Source organism: Chiloscyllium punctatum, chromosome 42 (assembly GCF_047496795.1).
Source record: "Chiloscyllium punctatum isolate Juve2018m chromosome 42, sChiPun1.3, whole genome shotgun sequence".
NCBI lineage: Eukaryota > Metazoa > Chordata > Chondrichthyes > Orectolobiformes > Hemiscylliidae > Chiloscyllium > Chiloscyllium punctatum.
This window is the reverse complement of record NC_092780.1, coordinates 14308523-14329582: the sequence shown is the minus strand read 5'-3', so window position 1 is coordinate 14329582 and position 21060 is coordinate 14308523. Positions and strand designations below refer to the sequence as shown.

The window sequence follows — 21060 nt, the reverse complement described above, 5'->3', positions numbered from 1 at the left end:
TCGAAGGCACTCATTGCTATAACACAAAAGCAAAATGGAATAGGTGGTTTTCCTGGCAAGCAACATGGAAAGAAATTACAGCCTTTACCATCTCTACGCAGGTGACAACATGCAATTAAAAATGTACAGTATGTTGCAACGTTGACGCTGACGTTTTTTGGGTAGTGAGGGGAGAGTGGAGGTTGGCTCAGTCGGCTGGTATGAGATGGTGGATTCAGGACCTGCCTCCTTGCCAGCCCCGTAGTGGATATTGTGGTTCAGTGGGTCAGACCCGACTTCAGCCAGGAGAAAGATATCTAAATATTAAAAAATTCTAGAAATCTGAAATTAAGCAAAAAAAATGTAGAAACTCAGCAGGACAGGCATCATCTGTGGACAGAGAAACAGAATGAGTGTTGAGTACAATATCTTCTGAGGAGTTACTCCCAAATACTAACTCTATTGCTCACTCCGCAGGCACTAACAGACCTAAGCTGTTCCAGCAATCTGTTTTTATAATTGCTCTCTTACAGCTGTCTGAACAGCCCAGTACAGAAGTAATTGGCCGCATTTACAATTAAAAGAAACTAACTGGCAAAGAACTGCAGGCATAGAATTAACTCAAGAAACATGAAAAGGTTGAATTTTCTGCTTTGCTAAAACAAGCTTCAATGTAAGAAGTTTTATTTTTTTTCACACTTTATTAAACAGTGTCCACCAAATGGCAACAAAAATATTGATTACAAATCTCAATTTCTAAGAAGGTTAAAAACTAGCCATCACAGTGTTCTGGGGGTCTAGATTAGTCACACAAGTGATATGTGAAGATGACAAATACATTTCAATCTTTTTAAAGCAAAAAATGAAAAAAAAACTTTATTACATTTAAATGCAACATTTTGGAAAGTGTTTACACTCGGCAATACTTGACACATTTCTTTCAAATTAGAAAATGTCTGTTATAAGGAATAATTACACACTTATTAGTCAGCAGTTAACATATAAACAACCTGTCAAAAGCAGCCTAACAGATACAGACTAGATAGACCCCAAGGGTAGCAGACACATTAATCCAGGTTAACAGCATCAATGTTTAGATTTGTAAACACAAAGAAACATATAGGCCTGTGGCCTGGTAAATGTGGTGATACAATATCCAATTTTAGCCTCTGCAGCCTCCTGGGAAGCAATGGCATATGGCAGAATGGATAATGCAACACTACAATTCACTACTCATAATCCCCAACTGTTTATTAAACTTACAATAATTTTCACAGTCTTGACCTAAAAATCATTGGTCAGTGGAAATTCCAACACCTGGACCTGGCTTGCCCCTTTCTGAAATGTTTCTCTGCTCGTGTTTATTTACTGTAACAATGGTCACATTGCCACAAACCAACAAGTCAAGGCTATCCCTAAGTAAAGTGCTCTTATACAACATGAATGCTATAATATAGATGAGTTGACACAGAGTGTAGTCACATGCTCATGCCAGCTCTATCCTGTACAGCAAATGCACAATGCATTATTTATAGAACAGATCAAGATTTCAGATTGGTATTGTAATTACCATTGGGATAAAAAAAAAGTCATCTTTCCCTCAGTAGGTAGCAGATGGTATTAATTGAAATACAATCCGATTTGAAATAGCATAAGCCAACTGCACTTCATCAGTTTGCACGCACCTCACATTTTCCAGCATGAGAAAACACGCATTTTCTTTCAAAAGTTCATACAAAGCAAAAGACTTTAGTGGACACAACAGGTCCTTGATTACTGACTTTGTTTTGAAATGAAAGGACCGTTCACTAAGCACACGCGTAGGAAGGTGTGCAACATGGCCCTCTGGCCTTGGCACCTGACTTGGGTGAAGCTGGTCAATGAAGCTTTTTTCTTCCAAAGAAAGAGCAAGATTAAGCAAAATGAGACACAGACAAATAATTTCTCCAAACTAATACTCTACAGGAGCACCTTTAAAGCCAGGCATAAACCTAAACAGTACATAAAATGCATATGGCTACATCTTTCCTCTTTTCCCATTTAGTTAATCAGTTCAGTCTTCCCATATTAGGTATTACCATACACCGGACTCAAGAAATAATTGGATCATATATTGAAAAATGTGTACTATCAGTTATAGAAAGACAAGGCCAGAGCAGACTGACCCACAGATCAGTCAACATTGATCAATGTCAAGGTTCAGTGGTCAGGAGGTTATTGCTGTACTTTTTAGGAACTACTAAGTTGCACTTGATCACATGGGATTCATTCAAAATCAGACCTTGGTGGAACCAACAGCTGGTTTGCTGCAGTTACCATTCACACAGCTAGCAGACAGTGGCGAAAGAACCACAACTCATGAACAGATGCAGGACAAATGTTGAAGGCGTCAAATTGCTCACTGCCCTGCCTCGAGAACTCAAGTTCTGCAGCTGGAGTCAAACAATAGCCGTGAACATTCACAAAGCTGCTCGGCCAGCAGGACATCCAGCACCACAAACAGAGGACTCTGGCTATCAGTCCAGTTCTGTCCACTTCGACATGCAATCTGCTCTGTTTCACTTCATAGAAAGACTTCTCCAGTCATTAAGGTTCATTCCTTTCTTTCAGCTTTTCACTTCGGGTGTCCTGGAAAAATAAATTGTAGAACATCAAAACTCAACAAGCTGGTACAAGAGATAACTTTTAAAGCAAATAAATAACAAAATTGTGTTCCTATTAAATTTTAACATCTTTCATTACTTAAAATATGAGCATTCCCAGGCAATACAAAGATCTTTGGGATCAGAAGGAAAATCAACCTGGGCTTCTAATCCTGATCACTGCTGAGTGACTATTGCTGGAAGCTGCACAAACACATCTCAGGTCAGCATGATAACTCAGCTGTGTTTCTGTTCACTATCTGCTTCTCAAAAGTCACAGCTAATGTTCCAAATTTGAGGGAATTACTTAGTGGTTTCAGACAGTTGCAGAACTACATTCCAGCTGTTAACACATTTAGGACAGCGTACATGATATGAGACTGATATCCAATTGTGGAACCACAGGAAGTGTTAACCAGACTATTGGCCACATGGCAGGAATGGTTAACAATGGAGGAGAGCAAGTTATTTACTTTGAGCTACTCAGAGAAAACCTTAATGCTTGAAGTCCACACATAGACACATGGATAAGACTGGCTAAATTTTGGACTTTCAAATCCAGACAAGCCAAAGACAATTCACCTCTTAACAGGTATTAAAAGAAAACTGGAGAACCTTAAACACGATTTCTCAGATCTGTGCAAAAAATGCATTGACATACTGAATTGTAATGAAGTTTCTTTTATTGTGGTTTTGTTTAAAATGACATTGAAACAAAAAGCCATACAATAATCTTCATATTGACTGATAGATTTATAAAAACTAGTGAAAGAGTAAACAAAATGGAGGGAAAAATATAGAAAAATGGACACAGTGGGACAAGAACAACACAAGTAGCTAGGGACAGCACAGAAGAGAACAGGAAGTGAAAGAATGAACCTTCAGCAAAGAGGAAGCAAATGAAAATAACTAAAATTCTCAGAAAACAAATTAACTAGACAATAGTAGAGATTGTGATACATAGATCTATACAAGTTATCGTGGTATTACATGATATTTTGCAGCTTCAGATGGTGTTGTACCTAAGCTGCATGGAAACCAGATGACGGATGTATCAAGTACCTCGGGTGGCGGTGGTTTAACAGTAACAGGCTGCGATTGTCTCCGTGGAGGTGATGGTTTAGGCAGGGCCTGCTGCTGTACAGTGTTGTAGTACGTGACTCCACCAAAGACCTGAGACTGGGCCTGACCATACACAACAAATGATTAATATTTCCAAAACGTTCTTAATTCCATGGCAAACAGGATATGTGACAAATGTAAAATGTCTTGCTACTTTTCACAAAGTTGCTTTTGCCTCACTGGACACTCACTTTTTGTGGTGGGTGAAACATGGCATGATAGCGGCTTCAAAATGACACTGATTCAATGTAGAGAGCAAATAAATACAAAGGCAACCTCGGTGGCTATGATCAATTGGTGCCAATTATGCTAATTTTGTACAAAAGGAAATGCATACAAAAGACAAGCAAGGTTAAGCAACCTAATTTTTATCATTGCTTTGGGAACACACACATTTTCTCAAAAGAATTATTTTAACCTGTCTCACTAGATCCCACAAATTGGTTTAAATCCAGATATTTTACTTTGGATATACACCAGTCACTAATGCATAAGAATGACATATGCTTGGTTTACTCTCCATTCTGTCAAAAATACTGAAAACTGCACTGAAATTACTGTCCTTACTTTAAAAAAAAGCAAAACGCTTTGGTTAAATTGGCTCCAAGCATGTACTCAGGTTTTTGCCCTGATAGCAAAATGCACCACATAATAAATCAAAGGATCATACGTTTTGATCTGTAAACTCTGGCACACCAACCATTCCTTGCAGGCATTCTCACCTGAGTGGTTGGATAAATATGAGGTGGAAGGCTCCCAGTTGTGTATGGATAACTGGGGTTCCCATAGTTCATCATTCCTGGTGTGAAGAAGGGAGGGGGCAGCACCTGAGGAGGCGGTGGTTGCCCAGCTGGCATTTGGACTTGCGGAGCATAGAGACCTGGATTGGTGAGGTGACCAGGCGACTGGTGGTGATTGAAACCTGGAACTGACAACGATCAGCAATTAGATGATGAACAAGCCAAAGATAATCCACAAAGACTCCAAGGAACAATTCATAAATATTAAACATTATTAAACTATATAGTATGGACTGCCACAAGAACTAAAAGCTTAAAAGAAAAGGTCAACAGCATAAATTAATAGATATAGAGAAATTTGGATAAAAGGTAAAAATTCATTAATGAAAGAATTCAGAGGTGAGGTTTGTCAGCATTTTGTTAGGACTGTTCCCTCTGGAGCATCCTTGAGGTCCTCTCATCATCCACTCCCAATACCTCCCAACATTCACATCCACACAGTATCTCTCAATGCAATCACAGAAGGTGCAACACTTCTTACACATTTACCCTCCTCCTCCTCCTCACTATCCAAGCCTCCAGACACACCTTCCAGGTGAAGCAGCAATTTACCTACACTTTGCTCAATTCTACTCGAATACATTCGCTGTTCACAAGATGGTCTCCTCTACATTAGGGAGACAAAACGCAGAGTGGGTAACTGCGTTGTAGAACACCAATATTTTGTCCACAAAAATAAGCCACTTTAACACACGATTGTGTTTCATGGCCAACATTCGTGCCTCATGCTTGCTGTCATGCTTCAGTGAGGCTCTGCGCAGGTTAGAAGAACAGCATCTCACTTTCTGTTTGGGGACCCTTCAGCCCTTAGGACTCCATATAGAGTTCAATAACTTCAGAACCTGAGCACCTTATTCTATGTTCTTTAAAAATTCCCATACCCCAGGACCTGTCACGACACGAGCTGCTTTGAGCAATGCTCACCCATTTTCACCTAGTTATGGCGTCTCATTATCAGCTTTTCTTTCTTTCCCTGGTTTACCATATCTTCGTCTGTTTAACACTCATTCTCTCTCTCTCTCTCTGGGCTCCATCACCTACCTGCTCACTTCCCCCTTTTGTCTTCAGCGTAAATACCACCTTTTCCAACTGTTATCGGTTCTGGAGTAGGGTCACCCGACTTTGAACTTTAACTCTGCTTTCCCTCCACAGATGCTGCCAGACCTGCTGAATTGCTCTTTCTATTTTTGTTTCAGTAAGGAGGTGCCCTCCAACTAATCAAATGCGAATCCAACCATTTAATCTATCTGTATGGATTTTCAATTAAGATCTTCCTCCCTCAGCCTACCGAGTACAAGTGGACACTAGTCAATTGTCCATCCTGTTATGACAACAGAGTAACACCACCCCCCCTACTATATTAAACCAACAACATAGGAAAGATTTACCCATGTGGTAATCTGTGAAAATTTGAGAGGTCAAGAACTATCCCAAATATCACTATTTAAAGTAAAAATTAACTTTATTTCCTAAAATCTAACAGAGAATAATTATCTACCAGCAATTTACAACTCCTTCCTCTAACCTATTACTTTCCCTTCTATAATACTAGGCCGAGAAAACCCAATTAAGATTTACTGAAAAATTCACATTTCAAAACCAGCCAGCAGTCAAATCTTCTCTTTATATCTTCTGTAAATTTGCTCTCCAGGTTGGTATTGATGTTTTTCTGTGTAAACTCCTTCTCTAGACAAGCGTGTCTCAGAGTTTTGACTAGCAGCCTATCTTTGTTGGTCTTTTGGCAGTTCTCCCCCAACTGTTAAATTTTTCCCAGTCTTATGCCCCCAAACCATCAGACTGTGTCATTGGCTTTTAATAATGTCAACATACTCAATTCGAACTGGATTGGAGTTTGGTATTTTTTCAGGGTGTAGTTTAAACTGATTGGCCTAACTTGAATTTGCATTTTTTTTCTTCAGACAACCAGCTACACTGGCTGCTGGACCAAAAGGTTATATTGTATCTTGTTCAGAACACTTGGTGCTGTCAGGTAGTTCTGCTCACTTTTAACTCCCTTAAAAGTACAGTATACCCACATCTTCATAACAATCCTTATTTTAAAAATTAATATACCTGGATGTGGAAGATGCATATCTGGCTGTACAATCATGCCTTGAGGTGGTAGAGGAGCTGGACTTTCATTGTGGGTATATATTGGTCCTTGAAATTGTACTGTGAACAGGAATCATAGTTTAGATCATGGTGATAGGTCAGAGCATTGGCAGCAGAGCATTGAAAAACTGCTTACGGGTAATAATAATTCACAATAAAATTCTGCAAAATTAGTCTTTGCAAAGATATAACATTAGCATAATATAACAATCCTTTGGAACTTGCTTTTCATGCTGACTTTTGCACTGCTGCCTAAAGTAACGACCTTCAATTAATTCACAACACAACGAGTTTTGCCCAAGAAAAATAATTTGCCCCTCAAGATGTAAATTGGTTGCTTTTCAATTTTTTCTTCTATTTGATGATTCTGTATGGAAACACCAAACAGCAAGTGGGAATGTGTCAAAATACAAAAATAATTATTGTTTATCAAATGTTGTGAAACAGACATTGCAACTTCCAATCCATTAATACATACTAGGAATAATTCTAAACGTTACTTATTTCTGTAATATGTAGTCCAAGGATAAATGCATTTAAAGGTTTTTTTAAAATTAGACAAATGGAGAAGTTTAAAAAGAAACCAGACGAGAATAATCTTAGTGGGTATTTTGTGATCCCAACATTCTAAACGTGTGTTGTTGTGAAGACCATGTCAGATAGAAAATTGAGAAAAAATCCTCCTACGTGGGTCATAATAGTGTCCTTCCATGAGGCCGATGTGCATAGGTGCAGGGGCTGGAGCTGGCGCTGGTCCGAGGGTTGGTGCTGGGGCTGGTGCTGGTTGTTGAGGAGGAGGGGGTGGCGGTGGAGGTGGTGCTTCTGGTAGTGGCCGCTGTCGTTGAGATGAGTAACGCTTCGCCCGTCTTCCTTGGTTACCCTGTAACACATTCAATCATTTTAAGTTAAACTCTACAAAAAAAAAAGGTGTAAGCTACATACCCAAACTCCATTAAGCCACTAATCATGGTATGACATCTTACTTCAGAATATGATAATCTACTACATTTCTGTCCTTAAACTGGTGAGGCCAGGCTGCAAAATGCACTGGGTGTTTCTATCAATCACAAATAGTAGTAACAATGAAGCAGCCCCTCAAGTATGGATCCAGGTTAAAATCATAAGTCTATATTTTCATAAACTTTCAGATGTAGGATGCTTCTAATGATTGTTCACATCACCTATTTCAATTGCAACCATTGTTGCTCAGTGAACCCAGAATATCAGGATCTGCTAGCCCAGTGCTTTAAATACTTGAGCAAGTTACTTCTTGGAAAACATATGCTGATAATGTAGGGTATATATGGGTAATCACAACAATTTTGTATCCAAGTCATTCAAATGCCATAGCCTAAAAGTTAAAGTCAAACTCTACTTGACTTACCATGTCTTCCACCCGATTATACTGGGTTGGAGCAGTCCCAATGTGTAATGAATTGGGGATTCCTGGAAGAAACACAATAGTCAATTCCCACCTGTTATATACCGTGCTGATTGATCATCTGTAAGAAAGGTTTTCAGCTGTATAATTTTTGTAAATAGCATTTTAAAAATGTCACCATTATTCTTTACTTACGAAAAGACTTGGAAGTTGATAGTTTTAGAGACCATTTTGTTCCATTTATTTTTGATTGGTATTTATATCACTGCAACACCAATTAAATTTCCCACAAACAGCATGTAAACTGTAGTCTATCAGCCTGTACTCACTTTCAATGAGAAATTTCAGCTTTGAACTCTTGCTGCACTGGCACAGTTTTGTCCAAATTACACAGTCTGATGTTGAATCACATCATGGACTGCATTCCTCCAATTAAGAGGAAACATTTGATCAACATCAAAATAAAAATTAAATGTAGCACAGCTATTCCTTTAGATCACATTTGAAATATCCAATTATTTGTATAAACTAAAGGACACATTTACATATTTATTTAAAATCTGATCTTTAATCACCCTACCCTACATGAACTTTAATAAAATGTTGCGCTGTGCTCAGCAAGCTAGGCTAATAGGGGAGGCTTTTACATTTATTCCCTTATATAAGGAAAACCATTCTATAATCTCAAAATGTTGAGCTGTATTGTTCTCATTCTGTGCTGTATACACTCTTTACCTCCATCAATGTGGCATATTCTCTTAATATCGAACAGTGGGTTGCATTTCTGCTGATGAATACTGGATCGCCTACTCTTAATATTTTGCAATGATCAGCAGATTGCTGTTTTGGGATTTTGCTGCATGCAATTTAGCTTCTGTGACTCCTATGGTGAGACAGTAAAACCAATTCAAAGAACCTCATGGCTGTGAAAACCCTTGAGATGCATCAAGATCACGAAAGGTGACGCAAATATGAATGCAAGCCATCAATGCTCATTTCATTTGCCGATACAATTATTTTTGTAAAAAAAGCTGTCCATACGGAATTGGCAAATAAACAAAATTTCTTTTACAAGTACATTTAATTGTACTGTTGCCTAAGAGAATGAAGGACACAATATACAAAATATCGAATATATAGTATCTAATATTAAATATAATAAAAATACCTTGGAATAGTAATAAAAATATGTTGTGAGGAGGGCAACACAAACCATTTAGGACTATATACTGGAAGGGACAGAAAATCAAAATGAACTTGATTAAATAAAAGATTATTTTAATGACCTGCAGTTCTAATGACTTGCAATGGTTTATTGGACCCCCAAATGTTAAAAAAAATGCATTTCAGGAATATCTTATTAAAAGAAAAAGGTAAACTTGCCAGATCACTACCAGACCAGACGGCTGTTCTCGCTTTTTAGCTGAGGGTTACCACAGTTCAGGTGAGGGGAGAGGTTGAGAAGGAAAGTCCTTCGTGGTTACCTCAGCTGGTGTGGGAATTAAACCCACTCTGTTGGTGTCACTCTGCATCACAAACCAACCATCCAGCAAACTGAGCTAACTGACCCCCAAAATCTTATTAAACTAAGCTGGATATGGATGACCCATGAATCGCTAAACCCGAATATCTATAAGATCGTCACATGGCAATGATTACTGAGAGACAGGAGTGATGGCAACAGGTTGCTGTTGACAAGCGCAGTTCTGGATTAACCTGCAGTGAAAAGAAATGGTCTGGACAGTGAGGCTATAATACAGTCAGATTTGTAGGACAAGGTTCGTTCATCCACTACAGTTGGAAGTACGCAGTCCACAACTGAATGTATGTGCTGAGGGACTGGTGGTTGCAGCAGAAATGGGAGGCTGTCAAATGCCTGACTATAGTGAAGGCTTTAAGAGGACCCACTTAGTAGAGTGGCAGCAGTAACATGCCATGACTCGATGCAGTGCACAGAAAAGGTAAACATGCTAGAGGAGTAAAGAGAGAGGACTTGGAGAAAGCCAAATTTTGGCCATTGTACCACTTTAGGGGCATTTAGCATTTCCCAACTTTTATCAAGTACAATCAATCACTCCTACTCAACACTGCCATGTTATTTGTAGATTTAGGTTTGAATCCATCATCCTACCAACAATACTCAAAGTTATAACATTGAAAATGGTCAAATAGGAAACAGAAATGTCAACCAGAACTTACCTCGAAGTTCTCGTGGTTGTACATATTGTGGTTGAGTGCTCGCTGGCCAGTTTTTCCCTGATAAATTTATTTGGGTCATTTCACGTTCCAGCCCCGTCATTGTAGGGTCTACAGGTGGAGTTTCCCACGAGCCTGCTTTTGGTACTGGAGGAGGGACAGATTGAACAGGAACCTGCTGTGCTGGAGACACCAAAGCTGGTACAGAACTGTCCTCCACCACCACTGGCTTTCCTACCTCGGGCACCTTATTCCTGGTCCTTCGAATACGAGAATAAGATTTCTTTTCAATCATCTTTTCCTGTACCTGTGGCACATCCTCAGTCGGGACAGACTGATTCTGCACAATGGTATCTTCTTTTACTAGACCATTGTTTTTCATAGACTGCACGCTGTCTGTCACAATCACATTCTCCCTCAAATGACTCTGCTCAGCATTCTTCACATCCATTTTATTTTCACTGATGGACAACTCTCCTGAAGAGTGATAACTTCTTGAGTTATTTATTTCAGCTGGTTTCATATTAATACGGTCTTCATTATAAGCAGCATTTTTTGAGTAGCTCTTCGCTGGAGATCTCCGCTCTGGACCTCCCACTCTTCGGTTAAAAGTTCTTGTGGAAGGAACACTACTGCCAAGTTTCCGCATGTACGTTCTTGGTGGTGGTGGCTCATCCATCCAATCAGGCTCTCTATTTTGAGGACTTCGAAACCTTTTAAAAAGCAGAATTACACACCCAAAGGTTAAGATGAAGCAAGTTAACATTAAAAATATTTTGCAGTGAAACTGTGCAGGCAGGCCTATTCTTCCAATTCATACTGGACACTTAGAAACTGACAAAAACAAAGATGATTTTACATACACACGGTGGCACAGTGCCTAGCACTGCTCCCTCACAGTGCCAGAGATCCGGGTTCAATTCCCGCCTCAGGCGACTGACTGTGTGGAGTTTGCACATTCTCCCTGTGTCTGCATGGCTTTCCTCCGGGTGCTCCAGTTTCCTCCCACAGTCCAAAGATGTGCAGGTCAGGTGAATTGGCCATGCTAAATTGCCCGTAGTGTTAGGTGAAGGGGTAAATGTATGGCTGGGTTGTGCTTCGGTGGGTCGGTGTGGACTTATTGGGCTGAACGGCCTGTTTCCACACTAAGTAATCTAAGCAAGCTAATCTAACAAAAAAAAAGTCTTAGATAATCTTATGCAGTTAGCTACTTACCTATGAAAACTCTATTCACAAAAAGGAGGGGAATTCTGGGCATCTAGCTGAGGATTCTGCACTCTTGGCAATATATTTTCCCACATCATTTCTATTTGTAAAGTCATCTAAAATGTGAAAATAATCTTTGCCTTTCACCTATTCACATTTCCACCATTCCCTCCTGCTATCTATTTGTTTGTACCTCAAACAGACAAGTTTCTCAAATGGCCTTAGAAATCAGCAGTTTCCCAGCAGCAGCTTTCATACATTACAGAACCAACTCTGTGTTGCCAGGCTCGAGAATTTGTCTCCTGGATTTTGCTGGAGTCCAGGACCAATTGCTAATGGATGACAGCTTTTCTTTCTGATGTGGTTAAAGCCTAAGCATTTCATCTCACCAGACACTGACACCAGATCTTTTCAAATATCACTGCCCGTCAGCACACCATAACAGGGAGCTCCCACCCAGCACCACAGATGTTCAACATCATGTTCAACATACTACCAAGACGCTATGAAATTTCCAGTCCATTTGCCAAATCTTGCAATGGTGCAAATCTCTCAAATGCCTCTAGTTGCAGGGGGTGGGGGGTGGTAAGGAAGGGACACAGGTTGAGGGCTGAAGTAGTAGTTGTGGGGGAAGACTTGAAGAAGTGATAGACTGGAGAATGTCAATTTGTTCACATACTCAAATTGAAGTTAATGTGCAATATATGAGAGAGATTAGGCCTGCACAGTTTTACATAGGTATCATTCCATCAATGTACTGAAAGCTTAGTGATTTTAAATTTTTCAAACCTTGGCTTCCTTATCCTTCGTGACCTTATTTCATCAGGATTTCTGTCTGATCGAATATCATAACCATACAAGGAAATAAGTTCATCTCGGGATTTAGGTGCTTGCTCATCCTCCTGGAATTTATCGTGCACCCATCGTCCTTCATCTTTCCAGAGCTTCCGCTGGCGGACTTTGGGTCTGTAAAATGAGAAGAGCAAACGCACTGAGAATTTCAGAACAAATTTAGAATACCTTTATACCTTGATCCAGAGCTATGAGATGAACACACTATAAGACTCAATCTTAAATTCTACACTCATGGCAGGACTAAGAAGATCTCAAAGTCCTGCAGCAAACAAAGTCAATATGTGGGAAAGAAAAACATTGGATTACTCCTTCAAAACTTCAAAGCAAACTTTTTCAAATATTCAGCATCGCTGGAAGTCACCTTAAGAAAAACCCTGAGTATTCAAAACACTGCAGCACTCTGGATTAGCATTAGAATCTCATGGCCAACCCAGTTGAACTTGGTAGATGTGTAGCATCTTTAATGTATTTTCAATGAGGAATGTCTAATGCCTAGAATCTGTAGTCTCGGGAACACCTCCACCCCTTTTTGATTTTTTGGAATGACAATTTAAGGGGTTAGTACATGGAGTGCAAGAGTGAGCACAAATTTTCCAGCAAGACATCTCAACACCAGCCTGCCTTGTTTTCTATTTTGTTTCTGTCCTATTGTTATATATTGAGCTGCTGATATAATAAATAATTTGAGTGCACATGACAAATGCGAACATCTGCACTGTGTTTGATTTATCAAAGAGTTTGTAATTAGAAACATGCTCATAAAATCAAATGCTCTGGTCAAAATCCATGCTTTGTTTGACATTAGCTAAATACAACAGTATGGTACATTAAGGGCAATGCATTTGGGCAGTTTGTTTCAATACAAGATAGATAGATATCAAAGACAAATGAGAAAGACGCATCCATTTATTGGTACGCATGATAAAAACGTATGAGAAAGTACTTTAAAAACTAAAAAGGTTGGTAATAGTTGGTACTAACCGTGCCTGACTCAAGATTCCAGAAGAACAGCTTCACAATTGGGTAACCGATAGCAGTGTTTCCTACAATGCAAGTGCCCAGCAGAGACCTTTTGCGTTTTTTTCAGGTTAGGGATTTCATCCAGAAGAGGACTACGCTTCTCACTAAGCCCTATAACCCTGATACAGAGAGGTTGTCGCTACATTCACAAGCACCCTCTCAGTTAGTGCTTTCTATAGCCTGCTGGGTGCCAGGGCCTGGCAGGTCATTACCCAGTTATGACAGGTCTGGGAGCAACAGCTAGGAGTGGAGATCTCTTCTGAAACATGGGAGGACATATGGAAGAACATGTGAAAGACAGGACATGCGCTATGCAGTTAAAAGTTCTGCACAGGGTTCACCAGGCACCAGACCATCTGGCGAAGGTTTAAAAAAAAAGGGGCATCTTCAGTGTGCCCCAAATGTAGAATAAGTGTAGGTACTCTTACCCATTGCTCCTGGACATGCCACAGGCTCTGTGTTTATTCCAGCGCTGTGGTGGGAGAGATCGGGAGGGTATTGAGGACTGAAGTTAAAGTAGATCCAGCACCTCTCCTCTTAGGTCTACCAAATTTACCATCTTTAGACGGGCATGAGAAGAAACTATTTAATATTCTTGCATATTGTGCACGGAAGAATATTCTGATGAATTGGGTGTCTGAGAACCCCCTAGGCTTGCTGGGATGGCGGAAATTAATTATGGAGCATATTCCCCTCGATTTTTTTTCACAAACATGGTGCACCACACAACAGACCATGTTTATAAGACACAGCAGCCCTACTTGAGTTATTTGGATATAGATTTGTCAGCTATTTTAAACTAGGGCATTGTTTAACCCTGGGCCCTGGAGGGGGGAACGCCTGAGTTAATATGGGTAAATATACACAATGCTTTTTTTTTTGGTTTGGGAGCTTTATAGCGAGCATAGCTATTTTGTATTTTGTGTTTTCTTTTGATTTATTAGTCATTTACTTATTTAGAGTTGTGTTGTAATTTGTGTTTTACTTTTTTCTCTTTATAATACTGGTATTTGTTATTGGTTGCATTTTTCAATAATTTTACATGTTTGTAAAGTCAAAAAATGTTTTTTGCTAATAAATATATTTACAAAAAAAAAGGACTTCACCTGCTATAAAGTGCTTTTAGAAATCCAGCGGTTGGGAAATGCTATAGAAAACCTGTTTGTTTGTTAATATAATTACAAGGTTTGGAATAATTGCTTATGGAGCGATCTGAAGATAACAAATATAACTGTGACTGCTTCTTCATGGTCAATATTCTTCAGCAATGGAGTGGTCTCAAAGTCAGAAATGCCAGCTCCATGACCTGAATTTATTCTTGGCCATTCTTCTTCCTCATTTCCATGCTCCCCTCTGTGGTATCAGCTGAAGGCAGGAGGCTTGCTTCCCAACAACTGTGACAATATCCAACCCGACCCTTCCATTTTGCTATTCTTCATTCGATATCAAGCGTGGGCTGTGCACCACTTTCCTCCAGATAAATACCGGAGGAACTGACCTCATTATCTTTGGTCCCCACCACAAGCTGTGGATCCTTTACACAGATTTCAGCTCCTTCTCATACCATCCTCTCAGATTAAACCAAACTGTTTACAACATTATTGCTCTGTTAAACTGAGTTTCTGACTCCACGTCCTCTTCAGCATAATGACGGTTTACGTGCAGCTCTGTGACATCATCTGCCACAACACATTTGCTCTTGAAGCTTTGAGTCGTGCCTTGGTCATCTCCAATCTCAAATATTCCAAGGCCCTGTGACCAGCTCCCATACTCTAAAGCAAATCATTCAAATTTTTACTTCCTAAATCCAATCCCACACCAACTTCCACTTACCCAACATTGTCTTTCATGCTGACCTCCTACACTGGCTCCTAGTTCACTAAGCCCTCAACTTAAAATTCTCATAAATTACCTTCCTTCACATGCCCTATCATTCCACAATATGCCAGTCCACCAAGGCTGGCTTCATTAATCCCCTTCACTTTGGTCCACTTTCCACTGTCTTGGATCCATTACCTGGAATTTCTTTATTAATCCCCAAACACAAACACCTTCTTTTCCCCTGGAACTCTCCTTATAACCTACCTCTTGGACTAAACAGCTAATATCTGCTTCTTAGGTTAAAAATCAGTATTAATCCAATCAGCCATTTGAGACATGCTCTTACCTTAGGACACTGCTAAAATGCATGCTAACGAGAGCTTACTCAATAAAAATCAATTTTATGTGAAATGGTTTATTCTACGTTAATCCTGAGTCAGTATGGATATTTACTGGAAGAGAAATTGCTGGATTGCTGATGTCAAAAGAGGGATACGAATATCCTGCAAATTTAGTTCCAGAGTTTACATATTTTCCTCTTGAATGGCCCTATCCCACAGGGTTATGGTTATCTCAATATTAACATAGTAATTTCAAGTCCCTAATTTTTCTGGTTTACTTAAAGCTCAGACTTAAATGTAATAATCAGGATTACAACTGGTTACAAACCTCACTTCCTCGGGTTCAGTGTGCCCGCGGAGATCGTGTTCAAAGAAGAGTCCTTTCCGTGGGATATAGGCTGGGTTTTTTCGATCCTCATCATCATCTAGTTGCCGTCTGTTCTTTTTACCTATTTTATTTTCAATAGGTTCTGCACTTTCCTGCAAGGAAAGAGGAAAGGCTCAAGGACCTAGCATAAAATCAACAATCTGTAAAATAGCAACTAAGCAGCTTTAGACTGTCTTTAAGAAGTCTGTAGCTGCAACCAATTTCTGTAAATTGGCCAAATGGATTCTTATCGTCTCCAACATATTTTTTAAAATCTTATTCCCTTAAAGCCACTGATTCCCTGGAGATAATAGGGCCACATGGCTTATGCTAGTGTGCACTTATGTATGTGTTTGACAACACGTGTCCACTGGCAATAATAATGCAAGCATCGTCACCTAATCTTGTCCTAGGCTAATGATCTTTCACATGTGCATTTTCACTAACAGTCAATGCCTAGCAATCAGAAGCAGGAACCGCAGCCAATTTCCCCTTCAATAAGTGAATTCAGTCACAGCACTCCATGTGATGTAAGCTAACTCAACACACAGACTAGAATGGGGTCTTCCTGAACCAATGGTTCAATTGAACCTTTGGGGAAGCTAGCTTTCACATGAAGGCATTCCTATTTCTCGATATTACCATTCTGATGAAGGGTTATGATGTTATGTAGGAACTTGCATTCTGAAAAAAGAATAAATGGATTCATGGTTTTCAATTCTGTGAAAGTGACTTGTTTTTGAAAGTCAAAAAATGCATTGTTTAAGCAATTTTGCTGGGGTGCTTACCTGTAAATGATAGATCTGGGGAAAAGTGTTAAATCTTTCTTTTGGCTGTTTATTAGAAAATCTTTCCAAATTGTATTTTGGCTTTCACCCCCACCTTTTCTTGTATGTAATAAACTTTGATGTCTTGTTTAATATGCACAGCTACAGCCTCTTGTTAATACATTCAGTGCCTGACCAACATCATAACCAAATTGCAAACAATAAATGTATGCACTATCAAGCCAGAGGTTTCACTCTGGATTTAGACATCTCCAGTAGATACAGCTATGATTACATCATCATTTCATCTAAAGTAGACACATTACTTTCAAAGCTGAAAAAGCGCAGCAGGTCAGGCAGCATCAAATGAGCAGGAGAATCGACGTTTCGGGCATAAGCCCTTCTTCAGGATTTTCCTGAAGAAGGGCTTATGCCCGAAACATCGATTCTCCTGCTCATTTGATGCTGCCTGACCTGCTGCGCTTTTCCAGCAACATATTTTTCAGCTCTGATCTCCAGCATCTGCAGTCCTCACTTTCTCCACATTTCTTTCAAAGATATGCTAAAAATAGATCTTCCCCGTAGCTGCTTAAGTCCAGCAATTTAATGACGGGTTTCCAGCTATACAACTCCTGCATTCATATAACAATCCAGAGGTACCTGATTTTGTTTTTTCAAATACATTTCTAAATTTCTTTACAAAATTTATAGGCCATTTTTCCTTCTTGACGTGAGATCCTAATTGTGTAAAGGTATAACATTCATCAGGTTCATTTGAAAACACTGGTCAGAATGAGAATTTATCGAGAAAACTTAGGGAATGGTTCACTGACCATCTCAGCCGGGCCTGCAAGGGCTGACCAGACCTCCCAGTCACCGCTCATTTCAATTCCCCTTCCCACTCCTTTCCTGACATGACCATCCTTGGCCTCCTCCACTGCCACAACCAACCACACTGCAAATTGGAGGAACAACACCTCATCTTCCACCTGAACAGCCTATAACCCAGAGGACTCAACACTAAGTTCTCCAACTTCAAATAACCTCCCTTCCCATTCCTCGACTCCCTTCCCAGCCTCTCCCCCTCCTCCGCCACCTATCGGATTCATTCCTCCCATTTACCAACCAGGTCGCATCCTCTACCTATCCCCAATTCATCACACTGCCCCCACCAGCCCCTTTATCTGCAGCTCCCCCTATCCCCAGCCTGTGGCCTGAAGAAGGGCTACACCCAAAACGTCAACCTCTCCACCACCTGATCCTGTCTGGCATGCTGTGTTCTTACAGACTCCTGCCTGTCTATTTTTCATTCCAAGAACTGAACATATAAACTAGATTAACAATTCAGTACAATATGTCTGAGTTAGCTCGCTGACCTGGAAGGTCTGGTTTTCGACATGTCGTCACCGTACTAGGTAACATATGTTAAGATCCCATACAGCAACTCAGAATAGAGTTCACCCAAAACTTTTGCAAACACGAGTCTTAGCAGAAACGAATTAATTGGTCAAATGGCCGTATTTCCCTACATGAAAAGTCAACAGAACAAAATAATTCACCGGTTGAGAAATATTTTGAAATGTCTACAAAGGACATTTTGTAGGTATAAAAATACAAGTCTTCAATTATTTTGTCAATATGTGCTTGTAATCCTCTACTATTGTGGTATTCTGCACCTCTCCAATATTCCTTGGTACATTGTTTCATTGTACATGAATTCCTCTAATTCTACCAGGTTTATTAAAAATGTAAACCTGTTCCCCATCTATATCAGAACAACAGTGACAGGTTTTGTTACCTGTCCATCTCCACTCTGTCTTTCTCCAGTAATCTCTCTTTTGTCTTCAGCTTTTCCTTCCTTAGAGGACTCATCTTTATCTCCTTCATTGCTTGATTTTATTTCTTCTTTTGGAACATCCTCTTCACTATATTCCACTTCTTCTTCATCTCCCTGCAGACAAAGATTTGTCAAGTGTTGGTAAAAAGACAGACTTCAATAACATGAAATCAAACGTTTTTTTAATATGATCCTAGCAACTGAACATTTTATTTTAAAAACTGAAGCAACAGTCCACTGGCCTCTCCAAACCTCTCAACATCAATCCCAATAAGCCGCTACCTTCAGTTGATAGGAATCACGCTTGCACAAGAATACCACACTATCACTCCTGGGGACAAACAAAATCAGAATAGATCTACATACTCCCTTTCCAATAGATATATTTACATTGCAGGGTCACTTTGAAAAACAATAGCTGTGCAAGACTTATGTGGAAATCTTTATTCCATAACACAGGAACAATAAATACAACTGCAGATCTGGATTTAATCATGTCATAATGTCATAGCCATTTTTTCTAACTGCATTACCTTCGCATGTATCTGAAGTTGGCCTTTAGAGATTAAAAAAAACACGGGCCTCATCATGCGAGCTGGCTTACTTCTTTCTTCTGACAATTAAGTGTCTACTGCTGGAGGGATGCCAGCACTGCTACCAGAAGAAACAGTACTGCCTTCAAACTCATGTGCTACACTATTATAGTAGACAAATAGGCCAATGCTCTGATATTTCCTCAAAAGGATGCTGAGACAAAATGGAGAGTCCCAGCAGCACTGTAGGAAAGCTGCGTCAGTTTTTTTGATTTGCAGATAAACTCACCATTTCACAGTTGTATCAAAACTAAGAACAGCAAAATCCATTAAATAAAACCGAATAGTGATAACACTTTGCCAACTGCATCAATTAAATTAACATGGACTTTTACGCATAATGCATTTGTTCAATAGTTATAACCCAACCATAAAAAATTATTAAATTATTCACGCCTAAAGGATATGAGTACACTGAATTTGCAAGAACTCTGAGGGTTAACTGCCTTCAAAGAAAGCTTTGAAAGCTATGTTACTTGTACAATATAATGTGATATAATCAGATGAATATCATTCTTATTCAACACCATCATTGGACAAATATTTCTCCTCCTTCCTCAAACCTGAACAAATTGTAACACTTTATTCTTCCCCCATTGCTCCTCTTCTCATTGGTATACTTTACAGGTGCTAGCAGCTCACTGGCAAACCTTTATCCTTCTGCACATCACTGTTCGTGGGTGAATCAAAACATTGACCTGGCAACAGAACTTTGAGGAGTGTTATATCAGAGTCCAACTATCTAACAACCAGTCACTGCAGCAGCAGGAACGTTGTCACTATAAAACATGGCCTGTATTAAGGCAATATCAATCTACAAATACCTCATCGAAGAGACAGCAAAACAGGAATGATCAAATTGGACCAACAGGAACATCAGGAATCCTACAACAATTTACATTTAAATTATTTTTTAAACAGAAACTTATCCTGATTAGAAACCTACAGACAATATAGCTAAATAATTCACACTATATGTACAACTGATCAGATCCTCATTTGAAATACAGTACATAGTTTTTATGGTTGCTCTGCTCAATAGTCAGCACTTTTCTTTCCTCTTCCCCAGTGTCTGAACACATGTCCACTCACATCTGCACAGTTATAGACATCCAGCAACATGGGAGAGGATTTCAAGAATGCAACCATTGTAAAATTTTCCATCACACATTAGTTCAGGTCATGATACACTGTCACAGATTCCATCTGCCTATCATTTTATTTATTCAAGGATAATGCCCATCCCCCCAGGGAATATTCATTCTGAACCCCACCATTCTGACATCTGTGACACTGGTTAGTACATATATTCAACTTAAAAACATATGCGTTCCTTTCCATTCTTATATGAGATAAGGTATTGCTTGCTAGGCCCATTTCTAATTAGACTGGCTAAGGATGTCATATTTATTTCACTAAAGGGTATTAAATAACTAGTTTTTTTTAAAAATGACAATGGTCACCATGAGGCTAGCTTTTTTAAACTCCAGATGATATGGAATTCAAATTTCACCATCTGCCATGGTGGGTTTCAAAACCATATGCCCAAAGCATTTAGCCTGGATGCTCCAGGTTACTAGTCCAGCAACAATACCACTATAGCAAGCCTCCTCTTTGTGACCAAGCTGCTTGACCAAGTCGATATTAAAAATCTTTCCATTGAAAGCTGGACTCTACAAAAATCACAGATAAACTAAAAAAAATTCAAAAACTTTTGATGACATTATATTTGTATAACAGAGAGAGAGAGGAACACTGAAATCCAAGTTGATGACCATATATTGAATTGCCAAATGAAGTACAAATCAAGAGCAAATCAAGTTGGATCTTGTTTACAAAAAAGTTAGAGGCAAGTGCAACTGAGTCGCTGAATGAATATAAGCCAACACGAACTTGAAGAGATGAGACAGAAAAGCTCATCAAAAAGAAGCCAAAACAATAGCAGAGACTATTCAGGAGACATCAGACAAAATGGACTGCTTAGCAAGAGAAGAAAGCAAGCAGACTCAAGGAAGCCATGT

General features: G+C 39.4%; 1 protein-coding gene across 3 annotated transcripts in view; it reads right to left on the bottom strand.

Annotated features, from left to right (window-relative positions):
• Window positions 1-660: 660 nt before the first annotated feature.
• Window positions 661-21060, bottom strand: part of casc3 (casc3 exon junction complex subunit) — a 33316-nt gene continuing 12916 nt past the window's right edge. The window contains exons 4-13 of one of the 3 annotated variants that reach the window (XM_072561451.1): window positions 18408-18560; window positions 15804-15955; window positions 12228-12404; window positions 10236-10945; window positions 8040-8101; window positions 7343-7535; window positions 6617-6715; window positions 4466-4671; window positions 3612-3806; window positions 661-2607 (exon numbers count right to left, since the gene is read on the bottom strand). In XM_072561451.1, coding sequence (XP_072417552.1) covers window positions 2566-2607; window positions 3612-3806; window positions 4466-4671; window positions 6617-6715; window positions 7343-7535; window positions 8040-8101; window positions 10236-10945; window positions 12228-12404; window positions 15804-15955; window positions 18408-18560 — 1989 coding nt within the window. In that variant the 3' untranslated portion in view covers window positions 661-2565. The remainder of the gene's footprint in view (window positions 2608-3611; window positions 3807-4465; window positions 4672-6616; window positions 6716-7342; window positions 7536-8039; window positions 8102-10235; window positions 10946-12227; window positions 12405-15803; window positions 15956-18407; window positions 18561-21060) is intronic. The other 2 variants (XM_072561452.1, XM_072561453.1) reach the window with 2 other exon arrangements.